Source organism: Muntiacus reevesi, chromosome 8 (assembly GCF_963930625.1).
Source record: "Muntiacus reevesi chromosome 8, mMunRee1.1, whole genome shotgun sequence".
NCBI classification, from domain to species: Eukaryota; Metazoa; Chordata; class Mammalia; order Artiodactyla; family Cervidae; genus Muntiacus; species Muntiacus reevesi.
The window spans coordinates 43,322,645-43,349,764 of NC_089256.1; the positions used below are offsets into that span (position 1 = coordinate 43,322,645).

Below are 27,120 nucleotides of genomic sequence, written 5' to 3' on the forward strand. Positions count from 1 at the left end.
AATTGTACTGTAGTTTTTAAACCAGTATCCCCAGCAATGAGCACTTAGTTTATTCCTGTGTGTTTTCCTATAAATAGCTGTGAACATCCTGGTCATTCTTCTGAGAGTAAACTCCTAGTAGTACATTGCTGGAAATACAGTATGTGTGTTTTACATTTGATAGATACCACCAAACTGCCTCCACAAAAAAACAAGTCATATCCCCATCAGCAGTGTATGATAATGCCTCTACTAAAAAAACTTCAATTTTTAGATCAAATAATAAGTATTCCTGTATCACTTTCTATTATAAAAGGGATCTTAATGTTTTCTAGATCCTTAAGAAAATAAGCAACTCCTTTCTCCTCCTCAATCCAAAGTGAGGCCAGTCTGTTTCATATCAGTTCACCTGAAGAAGGGGAGAAATCCTGTGTTTAACAGTTACTAGTTTGTAACCGGCTCCCCCAGCTTCTCCTGACTCTGAGAGGAGGGAGCTGAAGGAGTCTTGATCTATAGGAATCAATGGGAGTCATCTGTAGGCAAACTGAGCAAATCCTATCCTCTTCCCTTTATACGGACATAGCCCAAATGAAGAAAGCCATCTGAACAGGGAGTACACATTGTATTTCTTTCTCTTTCCAAGTAAGTCCTTGCATATAAATACTCTTTACTCCAAATTAAGAACTATCACATACAGACCATTTGATATCTCATTACTGATTTATTTGGATGCATTAAAAATTTTTTTATTGAGGTCTCGTTGACTTATTAGTTTCAGCTGTACAACAATGATTTAAAATTTTTTTAGATTACATTGTTTAAAGTTATTATAATATATTGGCTATATTCCCTGTGCTATACAATATATCCTTGTAGCTAATTTACTTTATAGATGGTAGTTTGTATCTCTTAATCCCTTATCCCTATCTTGCCTCTCCCAACTTCCCTTTCCTCACTGGTAACCACTTGTTTGTTCTCTGTATCTGTGGCTCTGTTTCTGTTTTGCTAAATTCATTTGTTTGATTTTTTGAGATTCCACATGTAAGTGATAACTACAGTATTTGTCTGTCTATTTCATGAAGCACAGTACCTTCCACATCAATCCATGTTGTTGCAAATGACAAGCTTGTTTTCTGTTTATGGTTCTGTAGTATTCCATTATGTATGTGTGTAAACTCACACATACCCATGTCTTTTTATCCTTTCATCTGTTGATAGACATGTAGATATGCTTCCATATCCTGTCTATTGTAAATAATGTGAGGAGCCAGCTCGTTGGAAAAGAACCTGATCCTGGGAAGGTTTGATGGCAGGAGGAGAAGGGGAGACAGATGAGGTGGTTAAGAAGCATTCCTCCCTCCGCAGTTTTTTGAAAGGTTTGAGAGTAGGTATTTACCTGTGAAGCCATCTGGTCCAGACTTTTGTTTGTTGGGAATTTTTTTTTTTTATTACTTATTCAATTTCAGTACTGGTACTTGCTCTTTTACACTTAATTTTTCCTGGTTTAGCCTTGTAAAATTCTACATTTCTAGTAATCTGTCCACTACTTCTTGGTTCTTTATTTTATTAGTATATAGTTGTTCATATTGTTCTCGTATTTCTGTGGTGCTGGTTATAGCTTCTCCTTTTTCATTTCTGATTTTATTTATTTGGTCCCTCTTTTTTTCTTGATGAGTTTCACAAAGAATTTATCAATTTTGTCTTTTCAAAGCAACAGCTCTTATTTTCATTGATCTTTTCTACTTTTTAAGAAGTAGGCTACATTTCATTTATTTCTTCTCTGATCTTTGATTTCTTTTCTTCTACTGACTTCTGTTAGTTGCTCAGTATATGATCACATTCTTGGTTTGAGATATTTCTTTCCTGAGGTAGGCTTGTATCACTATAAACTTTCCTCTTAAGAGCTGCTTTTGCAACATCCCAGAGATTTTGGATTGTTGCATGTTTTACTTCATGTGTCTCCATGTATTTTTTAAATTTCTTCTTTGATTTCTTTAGTGATCTGTTGGTTGTTAGTGGCATATTGTTTGGCCTCCGCATGTTTTTAGTATTTTCCCATAGACTAAAAACTAAAAGGAGGCTTTTAGTTTCAGAATTGTACTTAGAAAAGATGGTGAGATTTAAGTTTTATTAAATTTATTGAGACTTGTTTTGTGGCCTCAGTTCACTCAGTCGTGTCCGACTCTTTGCAACCCCGTGAACTGCAGCACATCAGGCCTCCCTGTCTGTCACCAACTCCCAGAGTTTACTCAAACTCATGTCCTTTGAGTCAGTGATGCCATCCAACCATCTCATCCTCTGTCGTCTCCTTCTCCTCCCGCCTTCAATCTTTCCCAGCATCAGGATCTTTTCAAATGAGTCAGTTCTTTGCATCAGGTAGCCAAAGTATTGGAGTTTTAGCTTCAGCATCAGTCCTTCCAATGAATATTCAGGACTGATTTCCTTTAGGATGGACTGGTTGGATCTCCTTGCAGCCCAAGGGACTCTCAATAGTCTTCTCCAACATCACAGTTCAAAAGCATCAATTCTTCAGTGCTCAACTTTCTTTATAGTCCAAGTCTCACGTCCATACATGACTACTGGAAAAATCATAGCTTTGACCAGATGGACCTTTGTTGGCAAAGTAATGTCTCTGCTTTTTAATATGCAGTCTAGGTTGGTCATAACTTTCTTCCAAGGAGTAAGCGTCTTTTAATTTCATGGCTGCAGTCACCATCTGCATTGATTTTGGAGCCCCTAAAAATAAAGTCTGTCACTGTTTCCCCATCTATTTGCCATGAAGTGATGGGACCAGATGCCATGATCTTAGTTTTCTGAATGTTGAGTTCCAAGCCAACTTTTTCACTCTTCTCTTTCACTTTCATCAAGAGGCTCTTTAGTTCTTCTTCACTTTCTGCCATAAGGATGGTGTCATCTGCATATCTCAGGTTATTGATATTTCTCCTGTCAGTCTTGATTCCAGCTTGTGCTTCTTCCATCCCAGCATTTCTCATGATGCACTCTGCATATAAGTTAAATAAGCAGGGTGACAATATACAGCCTTGACATACTCCTTTCCTGATTTGGAACCAGTTTGTTGTTCCATGTCCGGTTCTAACTGTTGCTTCCTGACCTGGATACAGATTTTTCAAGAGTCAGGTCAGGTGGTCTGGTATTCCCATCTCTTGAAGAATTTTCCAGTTTGTTGTGATCCACACAGTCAAAGGCTTTGGCATAGTCGATAAAGCAGAAATAGATGTTTTTTTCTCAACTCTCTTGCTTTTTCGATGATCCAACAGATGTTGGCAATTTGATCTCTGGTTCCTCTGCCTTTTCTGAAACCACCTTGAACATCTGGAAGTTTACGGTTCACGTACTATTGAAGCCTGGCTTGAAGAATTTTGAGCATGACTTCGCTAGTATATGAGATGAGGGCAATTGTGCGGTAGTTTGAGCATTCTTTGGTATTACCTTTCTTTAGGATTGGAATGAAAACTGACTTTTTCCAGTCCTATGGCCACTGCTGAGTTTTCCAAATTTGTTGGCATATTGAGTGCAGCACTTTCACAGCATCATCTTTTAGTATTTGAAAGAGCTCAACTGGAATTCCATCACCTCCACTAGCTTTGTTTATAGTGATGCTTCCTAAGGCCCACCTGACTTTGCATTTCAGGATGTCTGGCTCTAGGTGAGGGATCACACCATTGTGGTTATCTGGGTCATGAAGATCTTTTTTGTATAGTTTTTCTGTGTAATCTTGCCACCTCTTCTTAATATCTTCTGCTTCTGTTAGGTCCATACTATTTCTGCCCTTTATTGTGCCCATCTTTGCATGAAATGTTTCCTTGGTATGTCGAATTTTCTTGATGAGATCTCTATTCTTTCCCATTCTATTGTTTTCCTCTATTTCTTTGCGCTGATCACTGAGGAAGGCTTTTTTATCTCTCCTTGCTGTTCTTTGGAACTCTGCATTCAAATGGGAATATTTTTCCTTTTCTCCTTTGCTTTTCACTTCTCTTCTTTTCACAGCTATTTGTAAGGCCTCCTCTGACAGCCATTTTACTTTTTTGCATTTCTTTTACTTAAGCGTGGTCTTGATCCCTGTCTCCTGTACAATGTCACGAATCTCCATCCATGGTTCTTCAGGCACTCTGTCAGATCTAATCCCTTGAATCTATTTCTCACTTTCAGGATTTGATTTAGGTCATACCTGAATGGTCTAGTGGTTTTCCCTACTTTCTTCAGTTTAAGTTTGAATTTGGCAATAGGCATCTTGTGGCCTAGCATGTAATTTATCCTGGAGAATGTTCCATGTGCACTTGGAAGGAATGTGTATTCTGCTGCTTTTGAATTCCATGTTCTGTATACATATCTAGTAAGTTCATCTGGTCTGGTGTGTCATTTAAGGCCAGTATTTCCTTATTAATTATATATGTGGATGAACTGTTCATTGATGTAAGTGAGGCGTTAAAGTGCCTAGTATTGGAAACCTGGATGGAGTCAAACAAAGATTAAAATGTTTTGGGGTTTTGTATAAATATGGAAATTTCTAGATGAAGAGAAGACTATTCTTTCAGGAAAGCTGTTTGTATTTCACTGCAGAGAAATTTCTGAATAATTTCATTTCTCAGTGGAGATTTTCATTTTCATTGCCTGTGACAGAGGGACCCATATCCTAGGTCTTGCTGTAAAATAAATTCTTTCACACACACACACACACACATACACACGCACACACAACCTAGTATTATGTGTTACTGTTGACTTCTCTCTTTATGTCTGTTAATATTTGCCTTGTGAATTTAAGTGCTCCTGTGTTAGGTACATCTATATTTATAATTATTTCTTCTTTTTGGACTGATCCCTTGATTATTATATAATGTCCTTCTTTGGCTCTTATAACAACCTTTGCTTTAATATTTGTTTTGTCTGATATAAGTATTTCACCCCTGCTTTTCTGTTGATTTCTTTCTGCATATAATACCTTTTTCTACCTCTGTGTGCACTTCTAGATGTCAAGTGAGTCTCTTTTTTTTTTAATTTATTTTTATTTTCGACTGCACTGGGTCTTCATTGCTTTGTGTGGGCTTTTCTGTAGTTGCGACGAGGCGGCGCTACTCTGCTGCAGTGACGGCTTCTCTTGCTGCGGAGCATAGGCTCTAGGCAGGCGGCCTTCAGTAGTTGCAGCACGCAGGCCCAGTAGCTGTGTGCATAGTAGCTGTGTACACAGGCTTAGCGTCCCTGAGGCCTGTGGAATCTTCCCAGACCAGGGATCGAACCTGAGTCCCCTGCACTGGCAGGCGGATTCTTATCCAGTGCGCCATCAAGGAAGTGCAAGTGAGTCTCTTATAGGCAGCATATATATAGTTCTTTGTATGTACATTCAGTCACTGTCTCTTTTGATTGGAGCATTTAGTTCATTTACATTTAAATTAATTATTGATAGGTAAGGAAGATCCCCTGGAGAAGGGAATGGCAACCCACTCCAGTATTCTTGACTGGAAAATTCCAGAAACAGAGGAGCCTGGCAAGCTACAGTCCATGGGGTCACAAAGAGTCAGACACAACTGAGCAACACACACACACACACACACACACACACACACACACACGTTGATAGGTAGGTGTTGCCATTTTGTTCATTGTTTTGGGGTTGTTTTGGTAATTCTTTTGTTTATTCTTGCCTTCTCTTCCCTTTTAATGATTATTTTTAGTGTTACTTGGATTTCTTTCTTTTTGTGTGTGTATTTATTGTAGATTTTTGGGTTTGGGGTACCATTTGGTTTATACATAGATGTAAACAACTCTATATATGATTAAGATCTTTATCTCTTAATTTCAAATGCATTTTAACAAGTCTGAATTTGTATTGTCCTCCCTTCATAGTTACTGTTTTTCTCATATTTTGTGTCTGATTGCTTTGTGTATCACTTAGCTGCTTACTGTGGCAATAGGTGATTTTAGTACTCTTGTCTTTTAGCCTTCCTACTAGCTTTCTATGTGGTTGATTTACTACCTTTACTATATATTTACTTTTACCAATGATCTTTTTTCCGCCATAATTTTCATGTTTCTAGTTTGACCTTTTCTTTTTCACTTAGAGAAGTCCCTTTAACCTTTCTTGTAAAGCTGCTTTGGTGGTACTGAACTCTTTTAGCTTTTGCGTGTCTGTAAAACTTTTGATCTACCACATCCAAATGAAAGCCTTGCCAGGTAGAATATTCTTGGTTGTAGATTTTCCCTTTCATCACGGCAACTGTATCTTGCCACTCTTTCCTGGCCTGTAGAGTTTCTGCTGAAAAGTCAGCTTGATAGCCTTATGGGAGTTCCCTAGTACATAACTTGTTTCTTTTCCCTTGCTGCTTTTAATAATACCTCTTTATCTTTGATTTTTGCAATTTTAATTACAGTATGTTTTGACATGGTCCTCTTTCAGTTGATCCTGTCTGGGGCTCTCTCTGTGCTTCCTGGACTTGCATGTTTTATTCATTTCACAGGTTAGGGAAGTCTTCAGCTATTATGTCTTCAAATATGTTCTCTGCCACTTTCTCTGTCTTCTCTTTCTGAGACTCCTGTAAGGTAAATGTTAGTGTGTGTGATGTTGTCCCAGAGGTCTTTTATACTGTCCTTATTTCTTTTTTCTTTTTTTCTGTTTAGCTTAAGTGATTTCCACTACTCTCTTACAGCTTACTGATCTTTTCCTCGGTATTAGTGTATTTTTCATTTCAGTTACTGTATTTTCATCTGTTTAGTTCTTTATATTTTCTAATTCTTGGTTAAATTCTTGGTTAAAAACATTTACTGCTCACTCTGTTCATCCATTCTTCTCTAAAGTTCCCTTTTTTGTTGCTATTCTGCCTATCTTTTTTTTTTTTATTGAAGTGTAGTTGATTCACAATGTTAATTTCTGCAGGACAGTAAAGTGATTCAGTTATATATATATACATATATATATATGTATATACATCTTCTTTTTACATTCTTTTCTGCTATGTTTTATCACAGGATGGTGAGTATAATTCCCTATGCTTTACAGTAAGACCTTATTTATTCATTCTGTGTCTGGTGAGTGGGGGCTACATTCTGGGGAGGCTGTCTGAGGGGCCCAAAGTGTCTCAGAGCTGGTGTTGTCCTGCTGGTTGGTGTGGCTGGCACCCAGCGGGTCCAGGACTGGTGCCAGCTACTGGGGGCTGAGTCAGGATCCAAGGTCTCTTTCTGTAGTAGGTCCTAGGGGTCCCAGTTCTATATTATCTGTGCCCTGGTATGTAGGGCCAAGTCCTGGGCCCTCTCCATGGGTGGCTGTGGGCTTAGGGTATTTTAATGCAACCTGCCCACTGGTAGATGGCGCAGTGTCCCTGCCCACCCACTTGCTTGGCCTGAGGTATTCCATTACTGGTGCCTGGAGGCTGATGGGTGTACCTAGGTTCCAAGGCTAATAAGCTAGAGGGAAGATTACAAAATAGTGCTCACCACCACTAGTATCCATGTGGTAGAATAAGCTCCCCCAAGTGATTACTGACAGTGTCTTTGTCCCCAGGGTGAGGTCCAGTTGCCTTCTACCACCCCAGGAGACGCTCCAAGATTAACGGGTGGGCTGGACCCATGGTCCTTTCAGATTATTTCTTCCGCCCTGGGTCGCACAGTGTGTAAGATCTTGTGTGTGTCCTTTAAGAGTGAAGTCTATTTCTCACAGGGTCTGCTGAAAGCAAGCCCTGCTGGTCTTCAAAGCCAAATGTTCCAGTACTGTCTTAACCAGCGCAGGACCCCTGTGCTGTGGAGCCCAGTGTGAGGCTCAAACTCCTCACTCCTTGGGGTGAATCTCTGAAGTTGTAGTAATTTTCCTGTTTGAGGGTTGCCTCCCAGGGGTATAGCACAATTCTGCCCATCCTACCTATCTTCTTATGGTTTGTTCTGTATTAACTTTAGTTGTAGAGATCTTTTCTGGTAGGTTCTGGCCTTTCTCATCCATAGTTTCTCTGCAAATAGCTGTAATTTTGCTGTGCCCATGAGAGGAGTTGAGCTCAGAGTCTTCCTAATCCACCAACTCTTATCTTTCTAAAACTTGATAGATGGGAATGACCTTGAAGACCTGTACATAAATGAAAATAATAGTAACAACCAAGGTTTAAATGCATACCAAGTTCCAGAAAATGTATTAAGCATTTTTAGGAATACCTTATCTAAATTTCTTATAACGTCTATAGATGTGTTCTCATACTTTAGTTAAGGAAATTAGTGCTTAGAGATGTTACACAATTTGCAGATTGCACCATGGTCTATGTGGCTCCAAAGTTCCCATTCTTTCAACCATACTGCTGTGAAGTGTTCTAAGTTGCTGTGTGACTTACCCTATATAAACTAGCTGACATCTGAACAGCATAGAAGCCATGGTACTTCTTATTGTGCTTTACTAGCTGTATGACTTTTGGCAAATCACCTAATTTCTGTGTCTCAGCTGCCTCATCTAAAAATGGGGATACTAATAATACTCTCTTTTAGGGTTGTGAGTAGTTTAAATGAATAATTATATGCCAACTATTTAAAACCATACCTGGCACAAAGTAAGGACAAATGCTAACTGCTACCACTATCATCATCACAGTTACCACTTTTCAAAAGGAAAATGGGATGCTTAATGTACTAAACCTTGATAATAAATATTCTTAGAATGTAGCACTACGAACAACATCTAAAGCCATGAATTCAAATTCATCAGTCAACAAGTACCCTTCATATTAGGGACTAAAGCATAAACAGAAGTATGAGACAAGATCTTTACCTTTAGGTCATTTATAATCTAGGTAAAAAAATAAAATGTAACTCACCTGAAGCACTTGAACACTGAATAGACTGGTACAAACTCAAGTGTGGTCATGATAAATGTGAGCTGCCTCAGTCAAAGACTTCCTGGAGAGCTGGGCTTTGCAGAAGGGCAGGATCTGGAGTACAGGTATTCCAGGTGAGGGGAGCCGCTCAGCTGTGGAGTGGAGGCAAACCTAGTCGGGAGGAGCGTGATTGGATTGAACAAGAGTGAGCAGCAATATTGAGATTTAGGTTGAATTACCTTTGGACTGTGTCCTTCCAAAACCACAGAAAATTTTCTTTAATCCAGTCAGCTTTAAGCAAGAGAATATGTGGCTTGCAAAGTTATCATTTCTGTCTCTATTCTCCTGAAAACCTTTGGGAATGATATGTTCTGACGTTCAGAGTAACACATCTCCTGTCCCTTCGGCACAGTGAGGAACGCTCAGCGGAAGCATATCCTGGCAGCCCATCAGATCATCCACAGGCACACAGAGGACATGCTCAAGACGCATTTTGTTGAGCAACGGCAGACATCAGACACTGAGCTACCTGAGGGAGAAACTGAAAATGAGCAAAACACCTAAGGTGAGTTTGATTTTTCATTTGGAAAGGAGTTGGAGGACAAGCAGCAGCATGGAGCTCTGTGCTGCACTGTAATCATAATGTGGAAAATGAAGCACTCCCATTTAAATTAGTGCACTTCATGCATCTGTTTGACAGGCCTGAAGCAGTTACTGTCTGCTAAGGCTTCCACCACAAATTCAAGAAAAAAGTACCCTCGTGCTTTCTGTCTGTGGCAGCCTAGACTTAATGCGGGAATACAACGGGGAAAATATTGGTGCATTTCATCTCGGTTATGGAATCTGCTATTGAAACTGTTAGTTGATATGACAGCAGTTAGACTGTTTTGACCAAAAAACAGGACTCAAAATTATTTTTGTAGGTTTTGTTAGCAAATGACTATACTCTATCACAAATAAAGCTACAAAATTATTTGTGTTATTTAAAACAAAAACTTTGTTCTCATGGAATTAGATGAGGTACTCCTGTCACATTGAGCTGGCTGCTCAGCACGGCATGAGGCACAGCCTGCCCAATTCGAGCCCTGATGCCCTCTACAGTAGCCACAAGGCTGGGTCTTAGGTGCACCTAACATTCATACTCACCAGATGAACACAGGCCACGTTGGTATGATTTGAGTATCAATCTCCTCAGAAAGCTGTAAGGCCCTGCAGCTTCCAGCAGCACAGCATCGGGGTCTCTTCCTGCAGGAGTTCTTGCTGAATCCACACAGAGGACCATGTATCAAAATCCTGTAGTCCCCAGGTTACAAAGCTCAGGTGCAAGGAAAAGAGCTTCACATTAGGTAGGTGCAGAAGCTGCCTTGGTTTACATGCCCTGGGACCAGTCTCTCTCATAATAATTCCATTGGCATAGTTTCCAGGGTCCCCCCAATGAATCTGCCCAGTTACAAAAGTCAGCATGCTCAGGAAACCTCAAAGTTACAGTTTCCTGTTAGGTATTAATAGTTTATTTAAAATCCCTCCCAGTCAGATGCTAGTTACTAATCGGGTCATTTTCACCTTAAGTAATGTTGCTTACACGTGCTCAGTCGCTCAGTGGTGTCCAACTCCTTGTGGCCCCATGGACCATAGCCTGCCAAGTTTCTCTGTCCATGGAATTTTCCAAGCAAGAATACTGGAGTGGGTTGTCATTTCCTCCTCCAGGGGATCTTCCTGACCCAGGGATCGAACCCACATCTCCTGTGTCTCCTGCATTGGCAGGCAGATTCTTTACCACTAGCATTACGTGGGAAGCCCAGTGTTGCTTAGTAACATAGTTGACACATATACCACCTTATCAGTAATCTGATAAGTAAAATTTTCATGAGAAGGGGAACAGAGTGAACCTTTACCTGTCACTTTTCCCTTAACCCTCCCATGGTAAGAGGCACACTGCTTGCTGTTTTACCCTCGAGGGTGTGCTATCAGGTTAGGGAAGGCACTAAGGCTTAGGGGGCAATCTGAACCTGGCATCGAGGAGGTTTGGGTGTTGGCAGCCTACCACTAACTGTGTAATCTTATACAAATAATTTCCTTGCAGTTTCCTTAAGGTTTACACATGAATATGTGACCAACAGGCCCTCTGCAGGGAAATCTATTGGGACCTTAAATCTCAAAGAGGCTGATGGTAGGAAGATTGAGATGAGGGAGCAGTTAAGAAAGACCAGAGAGAAAACAGATAAAGAATTCTTAAATACCAAACTATGGCTGTAAATTACAGCAGAAAATCCTTTGTTTTTCATTAATAATGATATAACCTCCGAAATTACTGAAAATATAAACCATATATTTACATGTAATGTTATATCTATATAATAGCTATATAATATAAATTCACAAATCAAAGCATTTTGCCTAACTTATTATTGTGTTAAAAATCAGCCTTAGAAGCGCAATACCTCCATTGGGTCCCTTGGATCTCTCCCTGTCCAGTTGATGTTTGAGAGTGAGTGAAAGAATCTGCGCATACACTGGGAAGAACTCGGCTGTAAGGCATTGCCAGCCAGTGCTCCAGGTGGATGAAGGACTGAGTGCTTTGGTCTTGAAACAGTGAGCTGGGCAGCATATCACAGCATCTTGTGGACGTATAAAGACCCAGCTTTCTGGTGGAAGATAGGAGATGGTGAAAGGGAAAGTCGCTCAGTTGTGTCTGACTCTTTGCGAGTCCATGGACTATACAGTCCATGGAATTCTCCAGGGAGTTGATGAGGGCTGACTTAAGGCAATAATATAAATTATAACAGTGAGCCGAGACATACCACTGAGACAGGATGGTGAAGTAGGACGTGAGTTTACCTCTTCTTCTGGAAACATCAAAATCACAACTAACTGCTGAAAAACCATCGACAGAAAAACGTTGGAACCTATCAAAAAAGATACTCTGCATCCAAAGAAGAAGCCACAGTGAGACGACTGGAGGGGCGCAATACAATCAAATCCCATACATGCCAGGTGGGTGACCCAGTAACTGGAAAATTTTACCATAGAAGCTCTCCTACATGAGTGAAAGATCTGAGCTCTATGTCAGGCTCCTTACCTTGGGGTCCGGCAGTGGGAGGAGGAGCCCCCGAAAATCTAGCTTCAAAGGCCAGCAAGGTTTGATTAGAGAAATTCCACAGGACTGGGGAAACAGAAACTCTATGTGTGGAGAGTGCACTCAGGGTCTCATGACTCACAGTGACCCGAGGGAAAAGCGATAACCTATAAAAGACTGGGCCAGACCTATCTGCTAGTACTGGAAGGTCTCCTGCAGAGGCGGGATCAACTGTGGCACATTGTGGGGACAAGAACACTGGCAGCAGTAGTTCTGGGGAGTTCTCATTGGTGTGAGCCTCCTAGAGGCTGCCATTCTCTCATTGAGACCTGGCCCCACCCCACAGTCTGTAGGTTTCAATGTGGGTGCCTTGGGCAAAACAGTCAACAGGTCAGGAACAAAGCCCTACCCATCAGCAGACATGCTACATGTAAAAGGATGAAATTAGAACACTCTTAACACCATACACAAAATTAAACTCAAAATAAATTAAAGCTCTAAATGTAAAGCCAGACACTATAAAACTCTTAGAGGAAACAAAGAATACTCTGGCATAAATTGCAGCAAGATCTCTTTTGACCCACCTAGAGTAATGAAAATAAACTAATGAAACCTAATTAAAAGCTTTTGCACAGCAAAGAAAACCGTAAATGAGACAGAAAGACAACCCATAGAATGGAAGAAAATATTTGCAAATGAAGTAAGTGACAAGAGATTTACCTCCAAAATATACAAAGAGTTCACGCAGCTCAGTATCAAAAGCACAAACAACACAATCAAAAAAAAAAAAAGGGAAGAAGGCCTAAATAGACATTTCTCCCAAGAAGATATATAGATGGCCAGTGGCCAAGAGGCACATGAAAAGATGCTTATTACTAATTATTAGAGAAATGCAAATCAAAACTGCAATGAGATTATCACCTCACACTAATCACAATGGCAATCAAGGAGTCTACAAACAGTAAATGCTGGAGAGGGTGTGAGGAAAGGGAACCCTCCTACACTGTTGGTAGGAATGTCAGTTGGTGCAGCCACTATGGAAAACAGTATGGAAGTTCCTTAAAAAACTAAGCATAGAACTACTCTGTGATCCAGCAATTCCACTCCTGGGCATACATCCAGAGAAAACCATGGTTCAAAAGGATACATTCACCAATGTTCATTAAAACACTGTTTACAGTAATCAAGGCATGGAAGCAACCTAAATGTCCATCGACAAATGAGTGAATAAAGATGTGGTGCATGTATGTGATGGAATATTACTCAGCCATAAAAAGGAATGAAATGCCATTTGCAGTAACATATCATATTAAGAGATTATCATATCAAGGAAAGTAAGTCAGATAGACAAATTATCATGGTGTCACTTACATATGGAATCTTTTAAAAATGATACAATTAAACTTATCTACAAAACAGAAATAGACTCACAAACTTAGAGAAAAAAATCATGGTTACCAGGGAGGAAGGCTGGGAGGGATAGATTAGGAGTTTGGGACTGACATGTACACATTGCTGTATTTGAAATAAAGTGCCTTTCCCTGAAAAAACAAATGTAGCAGGAGAAACAAAAGTATGGTACTGGCAAAAAAAAAAAAGAAAGAAACATAGATCAGTGGAACTAGATAAAAAGTCCAGAATAAACCTGCACCTGTGGTCAGTTAATCTACAGCAAAGGAGGCAAGAATATACAATGGAGAAAAAACAGTCTCTTCAGTAAGTAGTGTTTACTGAACTGGACAGCTACATGTAAAAAATGAAATTAGAGTATTCTTTAACACTGTACACAAAAGTAAATTCCGAATACACTAAAGACCTAAATGTAAGGTCAGATACTATAAAACTCAGAGGAAAACACAGGCAGAATACTCGGACATAAATCACAGCAATAACTTTTTCAGTCCATCTCGAAGAGTAAAGGAAATAAAAACAAAAATAGATAAATGGGAAATTAAACTCAAAGGCTTTTGCACAGCAAAGGAAACCATAAACAAAACAAAAAGACAACCCACAGAATGGGAGCACTGTGACCAAAAAGGGATGTTTCCAAAATTTACAACCAGCTCATGAAGCTCAATATCAAAAAACTGAAACAACTCAAATAAAAAAAAAAAAGTTATGCTTATCAGTGAGGAATGGTGGGGGGGAGGGATAAATTGGGAGTTTGAGATTGACATATATATATATATACACACTGCTGTATTAAAATAGGTAACCAACAAAGAACTATTGTATAGCACAGGGAATCTGCTCAGTATTTGTAAAAACCTACGTGGGAAAAGAATCTGAGAAAGAATAGATACACAGGTATGTATAACTCAGTCACTTTGCTGTACACGTGAAATGTACACAACATTGTTAAGCAACTATACTCCAATATAAAATTAACAAATTTAAATAGTAAATCAGCCTTAATGTTAGAGTAGTCACTATTTCTACCTGCAAATTTAATAAGATTAATAATTATTCTCATAGTAGGTGGCTGAAAAGCCGAGCAGTGCTTTCACAAGCTTTATAAGACCAGAGGGACAAAAACTGGAGTCAAGGTTGAGGCCCTGGTGAACATCCTCCATTTAGGCTGGGACTCCACAAGGCTGTGCCCTAGTAGAAAGTGTTCATTAGAAGTAACCATCCTTGAATAGACTACAATTTAGCTTCTAATCACCCAAATGATCCCCAAAACCTTGCACAAAATGAATTTAAAAGATCCTTGATTCCCGTTGCCTCAAAGAAATTGTCAGAAACAAAACTTAAATTCTCCTTGGAGCAAGTTGGCATCATCCTAGACCTCAATTTATTTTCAGAATTTTTCATGAACAAGTTCCAAACACAAGGATACACAGGTACATGACAACTTGAACAAGTAGCAGAAAGTACAGATAATAGAAACAAACCTAAAGAGATCTAAAATTGGAATTATTAGACACAGACTGTAGAATAACTATGCTTACTGCTATACACTTCTAGCCTCCAGCATTGTGAGAAAATACATTTTTGTTGTTTAAACCACCCAGTGCATGGTATTTTGTTATGGCAGTCCAAGCCAAGACAGATTTTGGTACCAAGAGTGAAGTTGCTGTAACAATACCTAAATGTGTGGAAGCAACTTTGGAACTAGATAGTGTGTAGAGATGGGAAGATTTTTGAAGTGCATGTTGGGAATATGGATGTTAAGGGCAATTCTGGCGAGGTCTTAGATGGAAATGTGGAATGTGTTACTGGAAATTGGAGGAAGGGCAATCCACATTATAAAGTGGCAAAGAACTTGGTGTTCTAGTGTTTTGTGGAAGATAGAACTTCTAAGCAATGAAACTGGATATTTAGCTGAGAAGATGTCTGTGCAAAGTGTTGAAGGAGCAATTTGGCTCCTTCTGACTGCTTTTATGGTAAAATATGAAAGGAGAGAGAAACTGGAGAAGGAATTGTTAAGCAAAAAAACACAAGGATTTGTAGATTTGGAAAATTCTCAGCCTAGCCATATTTCAAAAAGTGAGAAAGTCCATTCTGAAAAAGAATTCTAAGGGTGTAGCCGAACAACTATATAATAAAGAGTCTATGGAATTTTAAGAGTAGGAACACTGCCAGTTTGAAATGAAGGAATGGATACACTATGAAATGAAGGAAGGCTGTCAGACTTGTTGGGTTTGACAGGATTATACAATAGAGCCATTATGCTGCAAATGTGCACCGTTATTTAAGAAGAGCGAAAACTAATACAGAAAGCGATTCAGAGCTTATCAACCACCGCTTCAGTTTCAACAGGTCAGATGGCCTCTGCCCAGAACTGAAGGGCAGGACTGCCTATGGCACCCTACCTGGATCCCCAAAGTGGCCATGGAGATGGGGGACAGCAGAGCTGGAGGGGTGGGGCCACTCCCAGAGCCATGGAGTAATGCTGCCATCCTAGTGAACTTAGAAGACAGGACATTGCACCAAAGGGAATTAAGCTCAAGCTTTAAGATTCAATAGAATTTGTCTAGCTAGGCCTTGGATTTGCTTGGGACCCATTATTCCTTTCTTCCTTCTGATTCCTCCTTTTTGGAATGGGAATATCTTTCCTATGCCTGTCCCATAATGTATCTGGTTCACAGCTGGAGAGGAATATTGCCTCTGGAAGAATCATACCTTTGAGTCTCACCCATTTCTGATTTAGATGAGAATTTGGATTTCAGACCTTAGAATTGGTGCCTGAATGAGTTAAGACTTTGGGGGCTGTTGAGATGGAACGAATGTATCCTGCATGTGAAAAGAACATGATTTCAGGAGGCTTTGGTGGGATACAATACGGTGAACTGTGTCCTCCCAAAATTTGTAGGTTGAAGCCCTAACCTCCTATATGATGTCATTTGGAAATGAGGACCGCTGTGAGATAGAATTAGATGGGACATAGCAAGACAAAAGCCATCTACAAGCCTTGAAGAGAGTCCTCTCCAGAAACTGATCATGCTGGCACCTGATCTTGGACTTCAACCCTCCAGAACTGTGAGAAAATAAATTTCTAATAACTAAAACAATCTTGAGAAGAATAAAGCTGGAGATATCATACACCCTGATTTCAAACTATACTACAGGGCTACAGCATTAAAACTGTATAGTACTGGCATAAAAATGGACACATAGACCAATGGAAAAGAACAGAGAGCCCAGTAAATCTACACTTATATGGGCAATTAATCTACAACAAAGGAGGCAAGACTATATAATGGGGAAAACGCAGCTTTTTCAATAAACGGTGTTGGGGAAACAAGACAGCTACACGGAAAAGAAACTGGACTACTTCCTCACACCATGAACAAAAATAAATATGAGACTGAAACCATAAAACTTCTAGAAGAAAATATAAGCAGGATGCTCTTTGGCACTGACCTTCATTTTATATATATATATAGAGAGAGAGAGAGAGGCGCAAGGGAACCAAAGCAAAAATAAATAAATAGGACCACATCAAACTAAAAATCTTTTCATCAGTTAAAGAAATTACCAACAAAATGAAAAGGCCACATACTGAATGGGCAAAGACATTTGCAAATTTATACATATTTGCCAGACATTTGCAAATTTATAAATATATATATTTACATATATATAAGGGGTTAATATCCAATACATATGAAGAACTCACATAACTCAACTTCAAAAAAAATAGAGGATCTGAGTAGATTTTCCAAAAACAACACACAGATGGCCAGCAGGCACATGAAAAGATCCTCAACGTCAATAATCAGAGAAATGCAAATCAAAACCACAGTGAGATATCACATCATATCTCACATTTGTCAGAATGGCTGTTATCAAAAAGACCACAAATAACAAGTGTTGGAGAGGTTGTAGAGAAAAGAGAATCTCATGCACTGTCAGCAAGAATGTCAATTGCTACAGCCACTATGCAAAACAGTATGGAGATTCCTCAAAAAGTTAAAAATAGACAACTGTATGATCCAGCAATTCCATTGCTGGTATTTATCCAAAGAAAATGAAAACAATAATTAGGAAGGGTATGTGTACCCCTATTTTCATAGCAGCATTATTTACAATTGTTAAGATATAGAAGTAACATAAGTACCCATTAGTAAATGAATGAATAAAGATGTGGTAAATACACACAGAGGAATATTACTCATAAGAAAGAAGGAAACTTTGCTATTTGTGACAACATGGATGGAACCAGAGACTATTATGCTAAGTGAAATAAATCATACAGAGAAAGACAAATACTGTCTGATTTCACTTACATATGAAATCTAAAAATCAAAAGGAAACAGAAAATATAACCATATAGAAACAGTGTCATAGCTATAGAGACAAACAGGTGGTTGCCATGGTTTCCAGAAGGGAAGGGGTGGGTGGGAGAGAGAAATAGGTGAGGGAGATAAGAGGTACAAACTTCTAGCTGCAAAATAAATGAGTCACGGGTATGAAATATACAGTTTGGAGAATATAGTCAATAATTATGTTATATCTTTGCTTGGTGACAGATCATAACCAGACTTATCATACTGATCATTTTGACATGTATAGAAAAATAGAATCACTTTGTTGTGTAACTGGAACTAACATAATTTTGTAGGTCAAGTATACTTTAAAAACAAACTCAGAAAAAGATCAGATTTGTGGTTACCAGAGGTGTAGTAGGAAAAGGGGAAATTGGACAAATGCAATCAAAAGGTATAAACATTCAGTTATGAGATAAATAAGTACCAGGGATAAAATAAACATGATAAATATAATCAACATTGCTGTTTATTACATATGAAAAATTTTAAGAGAGTAAATACTAAGAGTTATCACTTAAAAAAGGAAAGAAAAAGAAAATATATTTCTGCTATTTAAACTACCTAGTTTAAGGTATTTTGTTCTGGCATCCTGAGCTAAGGCACTTAGTATGTTCAAAGAAATGAAAGTCAATATTGAAAATTTTAAGAGAACAAGAAATGACTTAAAAAAACAATATATAGCAGATTTTGAAGAAAGTAGAAATTCTAGAATTTAAAACTATAGCAGTCAACATGAGAAACTCAAAGAGCAAGTTATATACAGCTGAAGAAAAAACTAGCAAAGTAGAAAATCAGAATAATTTATGTAGAAAGGATCAGAGAGCCAAAGACTTGGAAACTACAGAAGAGGATAGTGGTAGGATAACTTAATCCTTAGGAAGGGACAAAAGGATAGTAGGCGTGGACTACTGATTCAAGAACTTTGACTTCTAACAAGATATTGTTGGGAAATTATATAAAATATGAATTTTTTGAAACTGATAAAAGTCAATGTTTAGAAGGCTTCTTAACCCCGAGTAGACAAAAAGAAATCTGCATCTATATGCATTTTAATATGACTACTGAAAAGAAATCTTAAAAGTGTTGAGAAAGAGAAGATGAATTACCTTCAGAAGAGCAACAATTATGCTGACAGTTAACTTCTCATCAGAAACAAAAACAGAAAATATTGGGATGATATATTCAGTATGCTTAAATAGTATTAATAAAGTAGAATTGTATACCTTGCAAAAATATTCTTTGAGAATGACAGTAAAAAGACATTTTCAGATAAATGAAATAGAAAATTTGTCACTATGAGATGTTCTTCAAGCAGAAGGAAAATTGGAAAGCTGGAGATAAATGAAGGATTAACATATGGATAAATATGTATTGACTGCATATAACAACAATAATAAACAGCAACAATGGCAGCAACTCAGTTATACAACAGTAGCAATATGTAAGTTAGAAAGGGCATAGATGGATTAAATTGTCCTAAGGCACTTGCTTTGTCTAGGAGGATAATAGTATCATCTAACATGATACCTGATAACTCAAGGAAACATTTTGTATCCTTTAGGGTAACTCCTAAAGGATACTGAAAACATGTGTGAGGTTTAAACCAATAGAAGAAAATGGAATAAACAAAAAACATTCAATACAAAAGGAGGACAGAAAGGAGAGAAAAAGGAAACAGAACCAATAAAAAGCACCAAATAAAATGATAGGTGTTTATCACTGATTTATCATTAATTACACTAAATGTAGATAGACTAAATGCTCAAAATCAGAATTTGTCAGACTGAATTAAACTCAATTGTATACCTAAAATTTTATGAGACATATGTATACCTAAAATTTTATGAGATATATATAAAGTCTAAATACTCAGAATGGTTACAAAAAGAGTAAAAGAACCATGAAAACATCATCCACAAGAAAGCTGATGTAACTATGTTAATAACAAAGGAGGTTTTAAGCCAGAAAGCACTTACTAGAGCAAAAGAAGGACACTTCAGGTTTAATTCACTGGGAAGGCAAAGTGATTCACAATTTTAATATATCTAGTAACATGGCTTTTTTGGAGGAGGCCAAACTACAGGGAGGGAACACAGTCCCACCCATAGCAGAAAACTGGATTAAAGGTTTACTGAGCATGGCCTTGCCCACCAGAGCAAGACCCAGTTTTCCAGCCAGACCCTCCCATCAGGAAGCTTCTGTAAGCCTCTTATCCTCATCCATCAGAGGGCAGACAGAATGAAAACCACAATCACAGAAAACTAACCAAACTAATCACATGGATCACAGCCTTGTCTAACTCAATGAAACTATAAGCTATGCTGTGTAGGGCCACCCAAGACAGACGGGCCTTGGTGGAGAGTTCTGACAAAATGTGGTCCACTGGAAAAGGGAATGGCAAACCACGTCAGCATTCTTGCCCTGAGAACCCCATGAACAGTATGAAAAGGTAAGAAGATAGGACACTGAAAGATGAACTCCCCAGGTCAGTAGTTCTCAATGTGCTACTGGAGAAGAGCCGAGAAATAGCTCCAGAAGGAATGAAGAGGCTGAGCCAAAGCGGAAACAGCGCCCAGCTGTGGATGTGTCTGGTGGTGAAAGTAAAGTCCGATGCTGTAAAGAGCAATACTGTGCAGGAACCCAGACTGTTAGGTCCATGAATCAAGGTAAATTGGAAGTGATCAAACAGGAGATGGGAAGAGTAAACATAGACATTTTAGGAATCAGTGAACTAAAATGGACAGGAATGTGAGGATTTAATTCAAATGACTGTTACATCTACTACTGTGGGCAAGAATCCCTTAAAAGAAATGGAATAGCCCTCGTAGTCAACAAGAGTCCAAAATGGAATACTTGGGTGTAATCACAGAAACAACAGGATGATCTCTGTTCATTTCCAGGGCAAACCATTCATTATCACAGTAATCCAAGTCTATGCCCCAACCACTAATGCTGAAGAAGCTGAAGTTGAATGGTTCTATGAAGATCTAAAAAACAAAACAAAACAAAAAAACAATGTTGGAGAGGATGTGGAGAACCTAGAAAGCATATTAAAAAGCAGAGACATCACTTTGCCAACAAAGGTCCATCTGGTCAAAGCTATGGTTCTTCCAGTAGTCATGTATGGATGTGAAGGCTGAGTGCTGAAGAATTAATGCTTTTAAGTGTGTTGGAGAAGACTCTTGAGAATCCCTTGGACTGCAAGGAGATCAAACCAGTCAATCCTAAAAGAAATCAACCCTGAATATTCATTGGAAGGACTGTTGCTCAAGTTGAAGCTCCAATAGTTTGGCCACCTGATGCAAAGAGCTGGCTCACTGGAAAAGACCCTGATGCTGGGAAAGATTGAAGGTGGGAAGAGAAGGAGACAACAGGATGAGATGATTCAATGGTATCACCGACTCAGTGGACATGAGTTTGAGCAGGTTCCAGGAGATGGTGAACGACAAGAAAGCTTGGTGTGCTGCAGTGCACTGGGTCACAAAGAGTCACATGACTGAACAACTGAACAACAACATGATTCTAGGAAATGTTAATCTGTATCAGAGACCGATACACTGAGCAGAGGAAAAAAAACATTAAAAAATGGAAGATTTTGAGATACATAGTTAAGAAACTTAAATGGGCATTTTAGAATACTATACCCAACAACTCCAGGATGCATATTATTTTTAAGCACGCACAGAACATTTGCAAAAACTGATTATATACTGTGTCATAAAACAAGTATCAACCATTTCAAAGAGTTGAAATCGTACCCGTGTGTCCTCTGGTAAAAAAAAAAAAAAAGCAATGAAACTAGAAATCAATGACAAGATAATTGTAATATGTTTGGAAATTAAGAAATGCAAATGTAAATAATCTGTTCAAAGGAAGTATCATAACAGAAACTAGAAAATATTTTGAGCTGAAAAATGACAAAAATGCTATGTAAATAATCCAATTTGTGAAATGCTGCTGATGTGACGTTTAGAAGGAAATTTGTAGGCTTAAAGGCATTTATTAGAACAGAAAAGATGAAAATAAGATTAAGTATCCTTTTTTTAGAAGTTAGAAAAAGAAATTAGATGCAAAAAAAAGTAAAAGGAAGGAAATTAAATTAGCAGAAATTAAAACAGAAAATAGACATCTTCTGATGCTGGGGAGGATATAGTAGGTACCTGCAACAATTAGAAAAAATAATTGATGTATTTTAAGTGTCATTTTTAAAAGACAGGGAAGAACTGTGGAAATAAAGGGTACTCAATGAACTAAAGGGTAGGCAGGAAAGAGTTCTTCCTAAGTGATCTGTGATCACTGGCCATTTTTTTCCCCCTCAGGGCATTGGTAACGTCTAGGCACAAGACTTTACTAGGGGAAGCAGAAACCAGCAAGGCTTTTAAAGAGTCTATGGTGGGGGTGGGGGAGTATAGACTGGAATCTAGAGAAGCCCCAAAGGTAAGGCCGATTTTCCCCCAGAGCTTTAGGGTTTTGGTAGACAACTCTTTTACTAATGGAAAAAAGTTTGAATCTATCATGTGTTATTTACCTAGCTGTTAATGTGATCCTCACTCAGTCTTGAGGATTTAATCATTGTTAATTCCATGTTCCATGATTTTTTCTTTGGTCAGAAATAGCAGAATATCTTAAATTGCCCTATGACTTTGATGTTCGATGGCTTAGCAATGGTAACACTGTAGTGTGATTTTTTTGAACTCAAAACAAAATTGAGATTTTTCTAAGTAAGAAAGCTACCCTCAACCACTATCATGGAATAGTGAATGACTTTGGAATCAGCTTTTGCTGCAGACTTGGTAGTATTTTTTTTATGAATCCAACCTAAAATTACAAAGTGACACAGAGCTTATATGCAGAATTTATACTATGGTAAAGTCATTTCAGTGGCAACTAACATTGTCTGAATCACAAATAATGGTAAGCTACTTTATATACTTCCCCTGCTGCCAAAGCTAAAAAAATAAGGTCTCTATTCCCATGCATAATTGCAGTGAATGTATTTTCTGAACTTAAACTATAATTCCAGAAACACTTTTTGAACCTTGAAACAAGTGCAAAGGAAATTTCCATATATCAAAGTTATTTAAGTGTGTATAATGGAAGGATTATAACCTTCAATTGGAAGTGATTAATCTACATTGTAATAACATGCTAAAAGGCATTAAATATCAAGAGAAGAAGGTATTGAAATTTTGTAAGTGCCTTCCAGGCAATAAATATGCACAATTAAAAGTATATGCTTGGGGCTTCCCTGGTGGCTCAGTGATAAGGAGTCTGCTTGCTAATGTAGGAGAGAGTTCAGTCTCTGATCCAGGAAGATAAAGCTCATACACAATTACTGAGCCTGTGCTCTAGAGTCTGGGAGCCAAATCTGCTGAGCCCACATGCCACAACTACTGAAGCCTGCACGCTCTAGAGTCTGTTCTCCACAACAGAAGCCATTGCGATGAGAAACCCGCCCACCAAAAGTAGAGTATCCGTTGCTCTCTGAAACTAGGGAAAAGCCCACATAGTAGTGAAGACCCAGCACAGTCAAAAATTTAAAAAAAAATTTTTTTTTTTAAAGCATATGTTTATGGCTTGAGATCAGAATTGCCAGCACCTGTCTGTGAAAGACTTTTCTGAAATTGAAATACAGTTGATTTACACACTGTGTTGGTTTCAGGTGTACAGGAAAAGGATTTGGCTTTAGAATTGTTTTCCGTTATATGTTATTGCAAGCTACTGAATGTAGTTCCCTGGCTACATAGCAAATCCTTGTTGTTTATTTATACATGGTAGTGTGTATCTATTAATCACACATTCCTAATTAATCCCTCCTTTGCCCTTTTCCTCTTTGGTTAAGTTTCTTTCCTATGTCTGTGAGTCTATTTCTGTTTTGTAAATAAGTTCATTTGTACTGTTTATTAGATTCCACATAATAAGTGATATATATTTGTCTAAAAAACATTTTCAAAACTGAAATAGGGGAAAGTCTCATTGCACATCACCAGTAACAGATGATCATCTGCAGTCAGTTTTAATATCTGAAGCCCAATTAATCAAAATGGTGTTCCCTAAGTAAGAGTTTCATTCTTTTCTTCAGGAGACTTGTATTGCAAAAAAAACCCCCTGTAGTCAATTATTATTACTATCTTTTGAGTTTTGTCAATGAGTTTGTTTTCTTTTTTGTTATTTTAGTACCTACATAATACGCGCACTTTTGTATTTTGGCCCATAAAGTCTAAAATATTTACTGTCAGGCCCTTTGAAGAAAAAGTCTGTTAATTCCTATTCTACAGCAGATAAAAAGAATGAAGAACTAAATATAAACACATGGATGAATCTCAAAAATATAATAAGAATTGAAAAAAGCCAAATTAAGAAAAATCTACAGTATGAGACTCTATCAAGATCAATATCAGCACTAAACTACTGTATTGCAGAGTAGAGATTATTTTTAGAGGACAGGGAGAGGGTCGTCATTGGGACTCAGTGGGAGCTTATGGGATTTCTTGACTTGGGTAATATCTACAGAGATTAGTAATACACATTTATTCATTAAGTTGCACATTGATTTTTTTATACTTTCCTTTATGTATCATATTCTATGGTTAAAAGTTAGAAATATCTCTATATACAAACATGTACATAGATGTATTATGCCTGCAAATACACAGAATAATCCTGGAAAGATCAACAAGATCTTAGTAAGCAACTGTTGCTGGGCATGTAAACTGAGGACTGGAGGTCAGACTGAAGGGAAAGAGGCTTACTTTCCTCACGTTTCTGTCCTTTTGTAGTCTCAAATTTTTTTACGATGTGTATGTATTAATTTTTCAGTTATAACCCAGTTAATGTAAAGTTTTTTTAAGTGCTAGAATTTAGAAACTGAGACCCTGTGAGTTAGGAAATGTTTGGATCATGGGGCCCAAAGGCAGCAGAACTGAGCTATGTCTGGACTCTGTAATTGTATCACAGTAATTTTTCGGATGTGTGTTTCTAGAAAGATGACATAATCATAAACATCTGTGTTTGTTTTTTTTTTTTTTTTTTACAGACTATGATCTTTTTAAAGAGAAGCTGTACAAATCATCATAGAGAATTCCAGTTGTCTGTCCTTCTTCCAAGATGTGCAGCTCTTAGGGCTTGTCAGTGTGTGATGCATGAGGAAACAGATTTCTTTTCTTTAAACTCCCAATGATTTAACGTGATTTTCAGTAATAACAATCAAATGAAGGAGCTTTATTCTCCCTGGTATTTCCTAGATGCTCTACCTAAAGAGAAAATTTTCTCATGTCTCATTTCAACATTTCGTTCACTACAAAGATATACCGGCTTGTTGAGTCAAATATAAATCAGTAAAAAAATGTTACTGAATATTTCTTAAGTGGTTTTGGTTTGCTGTTCAGAGTGTATTGGCATTATCTGTTAAGGTTGAAAACATGCAATCCCATGACCCAGTATTTCACTGTCCAGTAGAAATGCAGAGTATGTGCACTAACAGGTGTGACAAGACTGCCGTAGCAGTACTATTTATGCTGGCTCAGAACTGGAAATCCAAACATTTGTCTACAGAGAAACAGAAAGATAAGCCCTAGTATATCCATGCGATGTCATGTCAAGTTACCATTGAGCTTTAACTCTGAGAAGTATATTCATGAAACACCCATGGAGAGGGTGCTGCTGGAGAACTATCTGCCCATCCCACATGCTGACAAGAGTCGGGGTTAAATGGATCTCTCCTCATTTAAAGATCAGAAAATAGGAAAAATAATAAGTAACCAAAAGCGTCAACAAAAAAATCAACATGGGACTCATGTAAAGAACTTACAAAAGAAAGTGTATGCTATGTGAACACAGAATAAAAGCCTATCTTAGAAAATATCTTACTATGGAAACAAGAAAAGCTTCAGACTATCTGTTTGGTGTTTTTAACAGGATGCAAAAAGAAATGGCCCCCTAGAAAACTGAAGCAAGTATTAATAAGAACAGAGGTTAGCCCTGAATGACCAGTCCTATAAGCAACTAGAATTCTTAAAGAAGAAACCAAAACAGAAACAATAATCAGAGTTATAATAAAAATTTTTCTCAGCTGAAAAAAATACCTGGTCATACAAACCTGAAAGAGTTTTACCTTATTCGAGAAAAACTATGACTGGGGCAACATTTTAATTTTTTTGTTTTGTTTGCCTTGAGGATCACTTATCAACAGAAAAGTAGTGTACAATTAAGCAGCAATTGAATTTTATTTTGTTCATTTAAAAATGCTAACCCTGGGTCTTTCCTGGTGGTCCAGTGGGTAAGACTCCACACTCCCAATGCAGGGGGCCTGAGTTCAATTCCTGGTCAGGGAACTAGATCCCACATGCTGAAACTAAGAGGTTCACATGCCATGATGAAAGATTACACATGTCACAACTAGGACCTGGTGCAGTCAAAAAAAAAAAAAATTTTTTTTTAATGCTAACATTAACTAGGTAAAGGTATTATTCACTTTTGAAATGAAAAATCAGGAAAACAAAATGAGAAGACATGAGTTGGATGATGGGAGAGGAGGTGGGAGGAAGAATGTGGTACTGCAGGGAACATGAGACTTTCCCTAAAGAGCCAGTAGACTTTGCAGGGAAGATGGTCTCTGTTGCAACTACTCATCTCTGCCATTTTAGGACAAAAAAGGGTAACAAATGAATGAACACTGCTGTGTTCCAAAAATAAGCTTTTTATACAAAAACTGGCAGGCCAGATTTGGTTCCTGAGCTATAGTTTGCCCACCCCTGCTATACCACAGTGAACTATAAAATCAATGCCTACTTTAATAAAGGATTTAAAGCAGCTTATAATAAAGAACATAAAATGAAACTTACAATAGAATATTTTCTAAAAAATTTTTATCCTTTTATTATCTTCTAAACTAAGCTTTGTGTTTAGACAAGAAAAAAACCTATAAGATACTACAAAATCCTCATTAGCTAATTGAAATTTACTAAGAAAGGAAAGCTTTTTCCTGATACTGGCAACTCTGTTTTTAATGACTTGAGTCCAAACACCCCCACCTTAGTCTTTGCTCTTGGAAACAAAATATCCTGAGTGATGAGCAAAACTTGGGTTTAAAGTGCTGTGAATGGAATATTACTCAGCCATTAAAAAGAATTCATTTGAATCAGTTCTAATGAGATGGATGAAACTGGAGCCTATTATACAGAGTGAAGTAAGCCAGAAAGATAAACACCAATACAGTACACTAACACATCTATATGGAATTTAAAAAGATGGTAATGATAACCTTATATGCAAAACAGATAAAGAGACACAGATATACAGATTTTTAGACTCTGTGGGAGAAGGTGAGGGTGAGATGTTCTGAGAGAACAGCATTGAAACAAGTATACTATCAAGGATGAAACAGATCACCAGCCCAGGTTGGATGCATGAGACAAGTGCTCGGGCCTGGTGCACTGGGAAGACCCAGAGGAATCGGGTGGAGAGGGAGGTGGGAGGGGGGATCGGG

General features: G+C 38.0%; 1 protein-coding gene across 1 annotated transcript in view; it reads left to right on the plus strand.

Annotated features, from left to right (window-relative positions):
- Window positions 1-26,713, plus strand: part of CFAP91 (cilia and flagella associated protein 91) — a 98,121-nt gene extending 71,408 nt beyond the window's left edge. Inside the window, exons 17-18 of the mRNA XM_065942109.1 lie at window positions 9,196-9,348; window positions 24,670-26,713. Coding sequence (XP_065798181.1) covers window positions 9,196-9,347 — 152 coding nt within the window. The 3' untranslated portion in view covers window position 9,348; window positions 24,670-26,713. The remainder of the gene's footprint in view (window positions 1-9,195; window positions 9,349-24,669) is intronic.
- Window positions 26,714-27,120: the final 407 nt, after the last annotated feature.